Source organism: Amblyomma mixtum, chromosome 7 (genome assembly GCF_055824585.1).
Source record: "Amblyomma mixtum isolate Tamu chromosome 7, ASM5582458v1, whole genome shotgun sequence".
NCBI lineage: Eukaryota > Metazoa > Arthropoda > Arachnida > Ixodida > Ixodidae > Amblyomma > Amblyomma mixtum.
In genome coordinates, this window is record NC_143018.1 from 40,602,682 (window position 1) to 40,617,347 (window position 14,666).

Genomic DNA, 14,666 nt, shown 5'->3' on the forward strand with positions numbered 1-14,666 from the left:
AACTGTGGAAGATGGCACCACTGTGTTCGAACAAGCCAACAAGTGCTACCCATTCGATTTTAACATCGACGAAGCTACCCCAAAACGACTGAGCCGAGAACATTTAGAAATCGAAGCTGGGAAGACTTACTCCATTCAGAACGTGTAGCATAGCACGTATGCACCGCCCTAGTAATGTGCGACTGAAAGGGCTGCCCGTACGCACCCATATTGTAAACGGGCCGTAGCGATTTTCCCAAGACGCAGACCTCAGGGTAATTTGACGCACGTCACGCGATATGTCGTAGCACGTACCAAGACTTCTTTCGGAGTGATTGTTTCGCTGAGTATGCAGGGCGTTTCGGGGAATGGTGGGATGGAAACAGAGGGGCGGCAAGCGCGCAACTTGCAATTCCTTGAATAAAGTCTCCGGGATAAAACTTTGCTTAAAAAAATACGCGCAGTAAACGTCCGCGACTTTTCAGAGGACTTAGATTTTTATTCCGTAGAGGCTGTCTAAAACTACTAGCCTGGCGGAGGTGCATATAATACAGGGGCAGAATTTAGACAGCTTGCTTTATCATTCATTCATTCATTCATTCATTCATTCATTCATTCATTCATTCATTCATTCATTCATTCATTCATTCATTCATTCATTTTATTTCCTTAGAAAAGGAGGAGTACGGGACTAAACGCGAGATGAACGCGCGTATCTAAGGCTGCAATAGCGGCGGTATGTGAAGATTTGTATGAATAGAGAGCCGATATTTTCTTGCACTTCATGAAATGTGCAAGCCACGCATACAGGCAGGTGAAGCTGACGTAACTTCTTTCTAAATATTTTTTTTCGAGAAACTAGAATCAAAATCCCTTTCTTTAAGTGGTGGTGAAAAATCTGGCTGGAAATGAAAAATTGGCGCGCAGAGTTCGGGCTGCGTTAAAAAAATGGCTGAGGCTTAACTTGGTTAAGCCTGGAGAATGCGAAGCATCATCGTGTCGCATAATTTGGAGGCGCACAACCACAGCGACGGCGCGAGGTGGGCCCCCGTTTCTCCACTGTCGTGACGTCATCGTGTCACGTGGTGTGACGTCATGTATCACGTGATTTGGAGGCGCACAACCACAGCGACGGCGCGAGGTGGGCCCCCGTTTCTCCACTGTCGTGACGTCATCGTGTCACGTGGTGTGACGTCATGTATCACGTGATTTGGAGGCGCATAACCACGGTGAAGGGCTGAAGTGGTAGCTAAATTAGTATGCTTCGCATAAAAGGAAGTGGAATGCAGTAATTCGTTATAGTTAGAAACGAAGAAGTGTAACAGCTTCGGCGGCATACAAAAAGCAAAGCATTTCCGAACAACGGCAACAGTCCGAAACTTACTAATGCGTCTTACTTCATCCCATCAAAGTTTCTTCTGCAGAAGATAAATTGTGCGAGGCGAGCTTGTAGGCTCTGGGTCATTGTGTTCAGCACATACAGGGTGTTTCACCTAAGACTTTGCAAAAATATTAAAAAGATGCTTTTTGAGTTATAAGAGCGCTTTTTTCTGCATTGAATTAATAATTGTGCAATGCATCGCAGTACAACTAAAATTGCCAACTAGCAGGCTGCTTGACTAATATTGAATGTTTAACCTTTTATGTATTACTGTTGGGCTCCTTAATTATTTAGAGGCGTGTAGCCTCCTGTAATTAATATCCATATCAGTATCTAGAATTTAGAAAACGCGGTTAACCTCGGCGCTTTGGCCCCACAATTTTTGGCTACATCGCGCCAAACTGCAACCGGTTTCGAGAAACTTGCAGACGAAGCAACCTCTGCAGAGCACGTAACTCGTCGAAATAGCCGGAATCCGACTACTGGCCCGTCGGAGAGAAAAGTTTTACTGCGCGACTTGAGTGGCGACCTTCATTCAACCGCTCTAGTAGTAGCCGCGATCTTCAAAGATAAAAGCAAACCGCCTCAAAATGTTTGATTGCCAAAAAGAGTATAGAAACCCCATGCAGGTCTTCTGACAGTCTGGCTTAAGCACGGCGTGCCATTGCGATTTTGCTAGCAGGAGACTATTTCTTCGTGTGCCAGTGTATTTCAGTCGAGACATGTTCTTTAAAACTCGGAACAGGAGAGGCGAGTTGGGGATAAACGGCGGATTCACTCAGATGTCGCAGCAAGGACGCCAGATGCGGAAGCTGTCAAGTAGATTTCAACTTGCTCGTGTCTTACTACGGATTACGGTCGGCCTGGAGCTGCGCACGTTTGAAAAACCTAAGCCCTTCTAACACATTCCTCCCCACATCTCCCGCTCGCTACGCCATTCCTTCCCTTTATCGTCTGCAAAACCTGAGGGCCTACGCTGTCATAAACATGTGCGCCAGCGAGAACCAATTCCTATGCGTTCTATTTCCTGTCCCGAGCCACACTTGCTTAGTAGGTAGCAAGGAAAATATTGTGTTCGTAGCATCAGTCACAGAAGAGGATTGAGACTGCTTTTCACGACAGCACTGAGAGGCAATGCCACATGAGTGTCTTTTGTGGACGTTGCCGACTCTTTATTTATTGATAATTGTTTTTGTCCTGCTGAAGCAAAAGCAAAACGGTGTGATGTAAAGCATTCCCTAAGAGGAGTGCTCCAGAATTGTGAACCGCGTAGAGAAGTTCGACGTTCGCCGAAACCACCTATTCGCCGATACTCACCTACAGGAGCCCATCATCTCCTACGCGTTGCCGCCACTATATACCAAGGTTGAAGAGACGATATATTTTACTTCCTCGAGGAGCTCCTCGGCTAGCATATGCTTATAAATCTTATGCAAACATCGTTAACACTCTCGTTGAGAAGCAAGATAAACAGAGATGTTTCAGTTTCAACGACGGATTGAAATTGACAGTAGAGGCCATGCTGCTGATTAAAGCACGCGACTGATGCTTTACCAGGTGGTACTTTGTAGCACTTCCCATATATGGCGTCCTGACATAATCAGAGGGTACGGTGCTTCGTTGTCGGCGCCTCCTTTAATCATAAAAGCACATCAGAGTAGTTTCGCTGTCCTGAAAGTCACTGTCACCTGTATTTCATTTTGCAACGATGTTAACAGGTGGCGCGTCCACCGAATCGAGCGAGCGACAGCTGTGGTAAAACGAACAACGCGCGCACAATCACGCATCGGTAAGCGGACGGGAGAAGAGGAGGAGAATGCACTGAATCACTGAAGAGTGTTTTTTCAACTTGGCTTTATCGGTATGAGCCTAATGCGCTGCGGCGCGTTCAAATCAGCGCTTCTGTCGACTCCGCAGTATATGAATTACTTTGAGAGTTTTCCTTCCCAGTTTTAAGGACGGGCACTACCAAATCTATAAGCCGCGAAGGTAATACAAGGTGTGTGGTCTCATTAAACCCCGTAGGTAAAGGTTAAAAGGATTTCTCATGACTTCTGGTTTGAAGACCGCTTCCGGAAATGTCTTGTAAGGAATAATGGGTTCTCATGCTTTCTGTAGCTGCGTGTAGACCAGCTTATACTCTTGTTAAAGATCCATGTTCTATGTTCTACTGTTCTGCGTATGCAGATCAAGCTAGTCGAGGGACATGTCCAATCGTGTCCAGAAGGCATATAAATACTCGCAATCAAGCAAACGCCTAATATGCTGGGAATGCCTTAAATTAAGTTACGAGTTAAATCTTGTCTCAAGCCTAATACCGTATCGTTAACTTATTCTGCTCGATCGTTACATACCACTAGTCTTTGCGTGGCATATGTACTACAAACCAGCCAGCCCCGATTTCATCTCACTGCATGTGGCCAGATCCGATATTGTTTTTTTTCCCACTGTGAATGACTCCAGCGGTATGCAGACAACAAAGAAGAATATGAGGATTTAAACAAGCACTGTTTCTGGGGAGCTTTGCAGAAACATAGCACCTGACGAAATGCGGCGTAGCAAAGGATCTCGATGAGACACTCGGGCACAAAAGAGGCTATATCAAAGGTGTGGAAAATATAGTGAACCTAAGTTAAGTAGTTACCATGGTCTGGTGCGTTATCAGGATCGCCTCTTTTTTTGACAATCTGTCGGCAACGAAAGCGCGAAGGCCGCTTCCAGCACGGAGAAGTCAAACGTGATGCCTAATGTATGCTCACAAGTTAACTAACGCTCAAATTATGCAGAAACATTTATCCCTTTTACACTCTTTCAGTTTGTAAAAGCATTATGTCGGTTTGTCTAAAGTTGAAGTTTAGTACAATTTTGCATCTCTTATATAACGACGCAGTTTTCGAAACCTGTAGAACCAAGGTGAGGCGCACTGTTCTGTTGCTTTCTTCGTAGTTAATTTCTGCTCTTATTCAAAAGCGAATCTTCCTGTTCTGACGTCACTTTTAGACGGGCGGTCTTTCCAGCTTTATGGACTGCTTGAAAGCTCAGGCAAAATGTTCTGATAAAGGAGAATAGAGATATGTTCCTTAGGAGAGACATGTTCCTTAGGTCGAACTTTGCACCATTACTGGAAAAAAAAATTTGGCCCAGGCATAGCTTGGTTAAGCCAAGAATGCGTTGCATATTGCGCGGTCTTTTTGCGCGAGGTATTGCTTGGCGGCACTCGATTTTCTCAGTAGCTTTTCCTCCGTGACGTATGGATGGATGGATAGGAGCGCCCCCTTTTAAACGGGGCGGTGGCAACCGCCACCATGCTCAGCCGTCCTTTTCTTTTTTTCTTTTTTTTTGTTTCTTTTTCTTTTCTTTTTTTCTTTTTTTCTTTTTTACGTGGTTTGGAGACGTCACGTCACGTGGTTTGGTGGCTGCCCGGCCGCGCCCAAGGGCTGAACTGAGTGATTGAAATGTGCTACGCATAAAAAAACAATGTTTTTTCACTCTCTCCAGCAAATTGACATCACTTCTTGGCCAAATTCAATTATGTCGCTTTAAGCATTTAAATAAAGGACACTTCCTTTGTTCGACTTCAGGACGACCGAAACTCGCGTCGACAACCACTAAGCGTTCGAGCCAAATTTAATAATGGTGGTCTCCAGGTTTACAAGCTGGGAGACAGCTCCGGCTAGTTCCCATAAAACTTAATTGCTGCGCCCGATTAAATAGGAAACTCGTTTATCTTTAACATACTTTGTTACCTAAAGCAATTTTGAAAAATACCCTTGATAGTTCTATGCGCTCCCGTGTAGCCGTGAAAAATTTATGGGATGAAAGGAAAAGAAGTAAAATTGTAAGCTTCAAGCATCAGTTGTAATTATTTTGTTTTTTAAGAGCACAGACATCAAAGCCAGACATTTGCTTCTTAGAAAATATACCCCAAAAAGAATTTAAATGTATTAACCACCCGTGACTGTAGCAAGAAAAAGTAATTTTAGAGCAAAGCAATGAATGCCTCTCACCAAAAGGAGGTTGTATTAGGCCTTTCTTTCCATTGAACAGAGGCGTTCGATGCAATATTTTCCTTCAAAAACTCCACCGCTTTGCATTTAATGGGCCCAATGAAAAATCTTTCGCAAGGTAAAGAATTTGAGACACCAACAGCAATTTGCCGAATTTAAAATGTGGTGTTCCACCGAGATAAGTCGACTAGACACAAGTATGAAATATTTATTTTAACAATACAGGCAGCCTTAATCTTGACGCTCGTAACCGTTACACAGACGATGCTGATCTTATTATGCCCCACGAATATTATCGTTAGACCATGGAGCTCCTCCAGGATGGCGTCGAGAAAGTCATGAACTGGCTCTCAGGAAATAAAGCTTATTTAAAAGAAACTAAGACATAGTTTACATGCTTCAGGAACCCTCATAACAGGGAGAACTGACAGAGACACATTTTTTTTATGGAAGTCACGGCTACATATGCACCTGCTCCCCACTATCCTCTATCCCACTGTTCAATACCTGGACAGATAACCTGGTAGGAACACGCAGATTATGTCGTTAAAGTGCTAAGAGTCGTCTCAGCCCGGCTATATAAGATTAAGTTCAGGAATGTAAAAAAAAAATGCAAAATGCTTTTTAACGTTCTGGGATCCCGCTGTTTAGGCATTGTGTACCCCTTAACGGCTTCTGGGGACAGTCCAGAATCCACCATGCATCTAAAACTGGATGTCCCGCACAGATTACACACCACAAACTTGACAAAATGGACAGTTATATGAAGATAGCACGCGCTAGAATTGATAACTTTTATATTTATTTAATATCCTGCACGCTTGACACTTCCATTGCCTCATCAAGCACCTGCACCGCGCTGAGAATAAAACTATTCTATTTATTGTAGTGTATTTTTTTGTGTTCTACTTTGCAGTATGAAGTATAATTGGATGCACGCTCAGTTGGATAGTAGAAAAAGTAGGGTACCTCTATAAGGGCGAACTATGCGAACTATTAAACCACTTCGCACAAATATGCGCACAACCATACCAATGTAGAAATGAAAAACAGCGCGATTCTCGGGTTAGCGCAAATTGGTTTCTTACCTCGCTACTGAAATAATGCGTCGTTATATTCCGTGGGAAAATGAGCGCTGAACAAACGCTGTCCACCGAATGGTAGTCACGATAAGGAAGACATCCGTCAATAATAAAATTTAATGCCTGCACGTATTTAACGGTTATATGCTAACCTCTTTTTGTCCGAACTTTTTCTGTTCTTCAGTCCATACTAGGACAAAGCTCGTACAAATAAAGCGCACAGGGAATTTTACAGGCTTAAGTGGGATCCCAACCAATGCCTTTTAGGCATCGGTATTAGTTCTAGCAACGCAGCACGCTGAGGCCGTTTGCGCCTACCCTAGAATAATACACGTCGTAGAAGCCAATGCAAAGGACACTCGCTCATTTAACAGATAGCCTGCAATTAATGCCACTTGAATAAGAATAGTAGCTCTAAAAGCTGGCGCTAATTTTGTACTCAGAGAAGCACAAGGAAGAAAGTAAAATTTATTTAACAGACAGCCTACTGGACAGAAATTTTCACCGCTTATGAATGCACAATATCCTGCCTAGATGCCCAAGACTAATGCTTGAAAACTCTTAAGCCTTTCATCCTTTCGGAATGTACAGTGCGTCGTATTTTGTGACGTGTTCTGGGATGCGATCGAGCACGCCTTCGTAGTCTTATTGGCAGTTAAAGCCAGCATAAATCGATGACGGCGAAGAGAAAAGAAGAAATTACCGATCTAGTCCACATTTCCTTCACTCTAAAAGTGGGGCAACAGTCATAACCTTGCTAATGATGAGCGGTGTTCCCGGAAAAAGTATTTGTCATGAGCACACAAGGAACAGTTCGGGCCTAATTGTGGTGCGGGCTACTCGTCGTCCCAAAGTGGAATAAAACACCGCAGCAGGTAAATCGCATTGGAAAACGACGAAAAATATCCCGCACAAAACGAAATAGCTAAAAACTGGCAACTCCAGCCCCCCCTCCCCCCCCCCCTTCCATACAACAAACTACACCATTAGAGCAGCATCCTTCAGCGACACAGCGAATGACAGAAGGCAGCGAATATCAAATTTAGAAGCAAGCAAGACGCACATCTGACCTTTAATAAGTCCTCAAAATGAGTCGCTTCTGCTCGAAATTCTGGCACAGCACGGTTACCCTATCGATTGCCGATAAAAATAGATCTCTGATAAAACGCCTGCACGGTGTCGTCTTCCGCTTTCGTTGCTATCGTTTACTAGACCTGTTTACATCGACACGCATCGAAATATAAATCACGCGCACGCACTAGAACGTGACAACCGAAGCCTCGTTTTTCGTCTTGCGCCTGAGTAAACACATTGACCTGCTTTTGTCTGCTGCGCACAATGCGGCACGGAGAGAGGAGAGAAAAGGAAAGGAATACCCAAAAATAGCACGAGGCACTTCGCCATGCCCGCAAGCCATAACAAAAACCTGGAGGCAACAACTGGAGCATGGGCATGGCAAAAAACTTGGAGGAGACAGAATTTGAGGGAAGTAAATATGCTGCTGTTCATTGCCTCCTGAAGGGAAACGTAACTGAAGTAATGAACATAAGTACGGGACCTGCGTTCAACAGCGTTGCGTGCAAGATTGCAAGAAAAAGGCGTAGAAAGCGCAATGGCTGTAGAGAGATATGCGCACCTACTAACGTATTCGTCGGAAGAGTACGAAAATAGCCCTACGCTCATTCGGCGATGCGACGAACTCCAGCGTCGGCTGGTTGTGTCAAATGCATAACCGCTTTTATTTAACCACTCTACCTTCCCAGCCACTCGAACTCCTCGGGCACCTCATGTAGTTTAGCTGTTTTTCGGGCGCGAACATCGAAATCCCGATGAGTCTTCCGTTTCTTAACGATGCCGTGTCCTTGCATTGGAGGCTTCTGAAGTGCAGGCAACGGAAGCTCTCATGTGCTTCATGTGGAAGCTGTCCGGGCTTCATGTGCTGCTCGTTTACAAGCTGGAGCGTAACGATCCAGCTTGTAAAAAAATGCGACACTTTAACGTAGATACCGACTGCAGTCCACTATTATCCTGGCAGTTCGGCACCGTCTCAATGCACCTGCAGCATCCGAGAAAGAACCCGAGAATCTCAATATAGCCGGAGCCGGCACCTTGTATTGAATCACTTGGTGCCTGTTTTTTTACTTGGAAAACTAAGGCTAGGTTTGTAGGTTTTGCGGCGTTGCCTAACACTACAACACGCTGATTGGCAATATTAGTGATATAATATGGATGTCGTGGGCAATATTACTAGAAAACACAGACAAAATTAGTAAATAACATATTCATCAACGGAAGTAGCTGTCCCTGACTCGTGCACACAATCATCCTTTGAGTTTTTTTTTTACGTTTCATAATACTGACGCTGCAGTATGTATGAAAATGTAGTGAATAGGATCGGTTCTTTAAACGTCATTAATTTCAGTGCAGTGATAGCGTGGGTGCATGAAGCAACATAAGGCGTAAAAAAAGGCACGAACAGGGAGAGCGTAAATTGGAAATTAACTCTAGTAAAAGTAAATATGAACGTTTTCACAGTTTCCACTCATTATCCAAAGTTTTTCATTAGCAGGGTAATGCTAAAAAATACGGCACACTTCACTCAGCACATTTTTCAGTATTTTGGTTATTTTCGCATGTGTCAGAAAAGTCGGCCTCGAAAAGCCGCCGCTTTTAATTTCTCATATTACTGGCTCCTCTCTGAAATCCGGTATGGCTATTACGACTTTACAAAAAAAACAAAATTCGAACTTTATACCTTTAGTTTAGTTCGAGCATGCTACCAAGCTTGGACATTGGAAACTGAGTTTGACTCACCATTGCTTTCTCTGAAGGGATGCATATTGGGTGTAGCTGACAGCATAGCATGGTCGCAAAGGCATCAACTGACTACGATTCAATCCTGCACACTTGTAACCGCGTTTCGAGTACGGTTGTTTAGTGTTTACTAGGCGCGCTTCTTTTGAACTGGATCTCCGATGAGCTTACCGCTGTGGTCGCCAGATGCCGCGAAGTCCTCGTGTAGCCTTAGCGGAGGAGACAGCGGGGAAATTTTCCACGCTGACGGCTTCTCGCAAAACCGAAGGTGCTTCTTCAGATGATCAGAACGCTGACAATATAGGGCAAAGCAATGATGAAACTGGCAAGAATAAAAGCGCAACAAGACGACACAAAGTAGGAGGAAAAACGACAGGACAGGCGCTAACTTCCAACACTTTACTGTCTTCATAAGCCGCCGCGTATATATCAAACACAAGGGGGTGGGGGGGTAAAGACAGATAGGGGAGACACAAGTGTGTTTGATATATACGCGGCGGTTTCTGAACACAGTAAAGTGTTGCAAGCTAGCGCCTGTCCTGTCGTTTTCCCTCCTACTTTGTGTCGTCTTTTTGCGCTTTTATTCTTGCCAGCTATGAGCCAACATGCCCCGGAGAGTGTTTTATCAATGATGAAACCTTCTTAAACATCGAATCCAAAGTCATATAGCGTATTGAAAAGTCATACAGCAGAGCACAACGAATTTCTTATGAGGCGAAAGTGTTGCCATGCTCAACCTAGTCGACAAGAGTGAGCGTAAAATCCATGATTGGTTACTTATTTCATAAGGAAAAAAAACATTCAACGTTGAAATTCGGGCTTGTTGGTTCATACTTGGGAGCAATAGCGCAAACATTGCTTACCTACGCTCGCAGTGAATTTGCGCATGCTTTGAGATGACACGGCAAAAATGCATGTATAAGTTCTTGTGCTTTTGCTTCTAATAAAGTTGTTGGAAGTTAGCGCTGTGTGTGTCTACTCGTTCTTGGTCCCTTGTCCTGTTTGCGCTATTGCTCTGAAAAAACAGTCCTCCATTTCCGTAAAAGGCAGTATTACGCACACATCACGGCACTTGGTACTACCGAGCAATACACCACTGAAAGTGTTGTTATGGTTACAGTTCTGTCCCTAAGCGATGAAACGGCAGTTATAGTTGAGGCGCTCGGTACTCTTAAACCGCAACGAATCATTAGGCAACACCGCAATTATATTATTACTATACTGTCAGAGTTGGGCCCTAACATTAAAGAATGAATGAAATGTGACGTTCCCAACGGAAAGTACAAGTTTACGACGCCAATGTAAATGGTGATGAGGATTTGCATGAAGAAAAAATAAACAGAGGCTGTCATTTGTGTTCTCAAAAAATGTTTTTTTTTTCGAATAGTGTGAATGAACCCGGCGCACTTCTCTCTAATAAATGTTTGGTGATGGCGAGAACGTAATCGTTTTTCATCCCGCTGTTCACCTCCTCATGCCTACCATTTGAGTTTACTTTTGGGATAAATTTTATACGTTTTATTCCAAAACGTTTATCCTAGAGCCCTTCTTTAGTGGCGTTTCACTTATGAGACAGAACAATTATAATGGAATATTATTATGCTTAATACTCGCTGTTACCGAAGCCTTCAAACCGGCACGTGGCACAAAATTACTGGCCGTCTCTGCTTCCCGTTCCATTAACCGCTGAGCAGAAACTGAAAGCTTAAGCTACGAGGAATAGTAGATGCTACTCACCAGAACCGGTAATCAATGCCGTGAATGTTCGCTCTATACTTGCACGATGTTAACGACTACTACTCGCACTTGAAACACCCAAGTAGAACGGTAGAGCCATTGCCGCCAAAACATATGCAAGGCTAATCTCACCGGTAGCTAACTACCTCAACCTTCCTCAGAACTTAGAGTTGTAGCTATTCTGGAAACCCACCAAGAATTAAAAATTAAGAGGATTAACCATTATTCAATCAAACTTGTCCAAATCGTTGCATATCAGTACCTGTGCGCACATGTTATCCCCAGCCGCTCATGTAGAATGGGCTATGCCACATTTTCCGTGATACCACTAGCCTTGAGTCCCAACTGCCTTATAAGTGTACGGACCGCAGTAAACCAGCTGCGCATTGTGCTCTTATCTTCCACCGTTATTCGTTATTTTCGCCAGCTGATACACAAGTGCAATTTATCACTAACGTACTTCTCTACCCACGTGAAGAGTTTCACACCGACTTCCACTCTGAGAATAATTCGTTGTAATGTATAGGAAGCTGACATATCTCATTTACTTCTTAACCTGGTATCGCGGACTTGTACAGAGAAAACTATGCATCCTTATTCTCCCACGAATCTGGGTACAGAGCAGCAGCAGTGCTTTTCCAGGTGAAATTTCTCGTGGACCTCAACCACGTTATATAAGGTCTGCACGCATACTTCACTGCTGATGCCTCCACTCTAGTACGTAACGCGTTAGCAGTAATCGATTAGTAGTAATCTGTTATATTTTATTTTCAAAACGAAGTTCTACCCGATGCGCAGCTTCGTGAACATTAACTCCGAGGAAAACGCTAGTGTAGCAGCAGAGAACGCATGTGCAGTACGAAGGTGACCGTCGCAGAGAATGCAGGACCGCAGCAAAAGAAATTAGTGGCAGAACACACAAAAACATATTCATTAAAAGAAAAAAAAATGCTATGATAAGTGTTTCAGTTTGTAAATATGAAAGCTGATGCATAATGAGTCTCCTGCAGTTTAAAAAGGGCCACGTGACTGCCACATCAGGCGTAGCTGCTGCAAGAACAGAAAATGAGCGTTATTTTTTTCTCAAGAACAGGTTTCTGCTAAGGGGCTTTAGCAGATGTTCTCTTTATAGGAACCGCATGGTTCTGCGTAAATGCCTCTCATTTTACACACATTTCGTAGAGTGCTGATATGAGTAACTGCGGTGCAATTGACAGACGTATTACATACTGGCCTTTATACATATTTTAGCTTTTCCAATGCCGGATGAAGGCACAATCGTTTATTCGGCAAACTTTATGGCTGGTTGTTAGCCTGGCTCAAAGAGCAGAAAGAACAAAAAAGCCTAAACGCGTAATGAGGTTGAAGGGTCAAAGAAAATCAAAATAGTCATCATTCAAAGCGCTCGAACTAAACAAAAGTAATCACAGAATCAGCAAGAATGGCAAGTTCGAAGAAAAACAAATTTATTTTAAAACTCAACAGCTGTTTTCCTACAAACTGCAAGAAATCGCCAACACTGTGCTGTCGCAGCTTGAAGCATATGTAGAATTTTTCGCACGGAACTGACACCACGATTCAAATGCATACTCTCCAGTCGAAAGTGGGAAAACGTAACCGGTTTTTTGGGGATCGAGAGGGAACCTACAGCTTCACAATGCAACGAGCTCTGTTGGCTTCGAGCTGGCAAAGCGAGTGGACGTGTTTGAGCGTGCATCCCGGTTTCGTCGCTGCGTCGAGGAAACCATGGAGCCAAAGTTGGAACAGCGCTACGCAGTGAAGTTTTGCGTTAAACTGAGTAAGTCGCCTACCGAGACCTTCGACATGATCAAGACAACATGCGGGAATGATGCAATAGCCAGATCTCAAGTGTTCCCATGGCACAAATCATTTACAAACGGCCATGAAGACGTTCACGATTAGCAACGGTCTGGGTGCCCGTCGACGACGGTTACAGCGGTGATGTTGATTTTGTCGTCCTGAACGTCTTCACGGCCTGTGTAAATGCTTTGTGCCATTAGAACACTTGCGATCTGGACATTGCATCATTCCCGCATGCTTTCTTGGTGATGTTCAACGTCTCGGTAGGTGACATAGTCAGTTTAACGCAAAACTTCACTGCGTAGCGCAGTTCCAACTTTGGCTCCACGGTTTCCTCGACGCAGTGACGAAACAGGAATACACACTCAAACACGTCCACTCGCTTCGCCTGGTCGAAGCCAACTGAGCTCGTTGCATTGTGAAGTTGAAGGTGCATCCTCCTTACTCCAAAACTGGTTTCCCAATCTAGCGCATGCGCGCGCCATGCCGCGACTTGTCTCATTACTTTCAGGACCGACCCTATATATCCGCAGCCCAAGTTCTTCCATACGGCAAATGCTCGAATCAACAAAGGAATGCATTAAGAAAAGGATCCTTAAAACCTTTGCGCGCGGTTTCCAAGCAAACTTTTCATTGCTAGTTCGACTGTTCCCAAAAATGGCGCAGTTATGTTTCTTCATAGATATTGAGATAACGATTGAACTAGCACCTGCTTAGGCTGCTTTGGTTAAGCAAAGGACCAGCCAACGTTGGAAGAAGGGCTCATTCATGTATAATAGAAAATTTATTTCAGGTTAAAACTGACACTTTCCATGCCCTTGCTGTGTCCTCTAAATTCTCAAGCTCGCCCTGTGAGAACTTATGAGAGCAAGGCAGGGCTTGCGAATTTCGTTTTCTGGAAATATCAACGCTATTTCTGGGTATTTTGTGACCTTCTAAAGAGCACTGAGACTGCTCTTAGTTGTTATAAACCTGCGCCAGCTATGAGCGAGAATCTACAATAGTAGTGAAATTTGTGCCGAACTCATATTACCCGCTAAAAGCGGGTAACCAATCTTACATGGGTCTCGAGTAGCAAAATGTGCAAAGCAAATACTTACCTTCTTGTCAATAAAACGAGTGAGCGAATCATCGCCAGTGTTAGGTGGTTGTGTATTTTGTATTATTACCCTGAGGAATTAAAAGGAGGTTTTGTAGCTATTGTAGGCGTATAAGCTTAAACACTTGGAAATCGTCATTGGCAAACTACGAATTCCTGTCTCTCATAAGACAAGCACTTCCGCTACAAAAAATATACTCTGTGGCGTGATGAACTTCTCCATCGTCGGGTGACGCACCCATAATTACTTCGAAATGGATCTGTGTTTTTATAACAAGCGTTTGTACCCTGAACCTCAATACAGACGGGTAATAGAATCTCAGTGTCGTTTGACTATTCAGTATGATTGCAAATAGCATCTGTTCAAGCTCAAAACGCTGTACTCCAAGTTGGCATAGGTTTAGCTGGACAAGCGATAGCAGTGAAGCTTTTTTCTCATAGGCATCTACAAATATCATGTACTTGTTTTCTGAGTTAAAAATTTCTAGATGTTCAAAGGACAACTAGGTTCTACACTGTGATCGAGTCGTTGATGTGTTTACATATATATTATTGAAGTGCCCCAAAGCATAGTTAGAGAAATACACAGATCTTGCCTTAATTGGCAACGACAACTCCTCTACACGTATGAGTGGAAGCAGTCCACCATCCACGACAAAAATGAAGCCCGTGTTGGCTGTACATTTTGATTAGTGGAAACACTTGTCACTTACTCCACATCCGAAATGAGTCCGATGCTCCCAGCG

The 14,666-nt window shown here is 43.8% G+C and overlaps 1 protein-coding gene across 2 annotated transcripts in view; it reads right to left on the reverse strand.

The window, feature by feature from the left end:
• The window catches only part of LOC149335766 (uncharacterized), a 143,475-nt gene extending 133,956 nt beyond the window's left edge, over positions 1–9,519 (reverse strand). Inside the window, exon 1 of one of the 2 annotated variants that reach the window (XM_089554549.1) lies at positions 9,435–9,519. Coding sequence is in view for 1 of the 2 variants with exons in the window: in XM_089554548.1 (XP_089410674.1) it covers positions 9,264–9,309 (46 nt within the window). In the remaining variant the exon portion in view is untranslated. Of the gene's footprint in view, positions 1–9,263; positions 9,401–9,434 lie in introns of those variants that run through there. The other variant, XM_089554548.1, reaches the window with a different exon arrangement.
• Between the last annotated feature and the right edge of the window lie 5,147 nt (positions 9,520–14,666).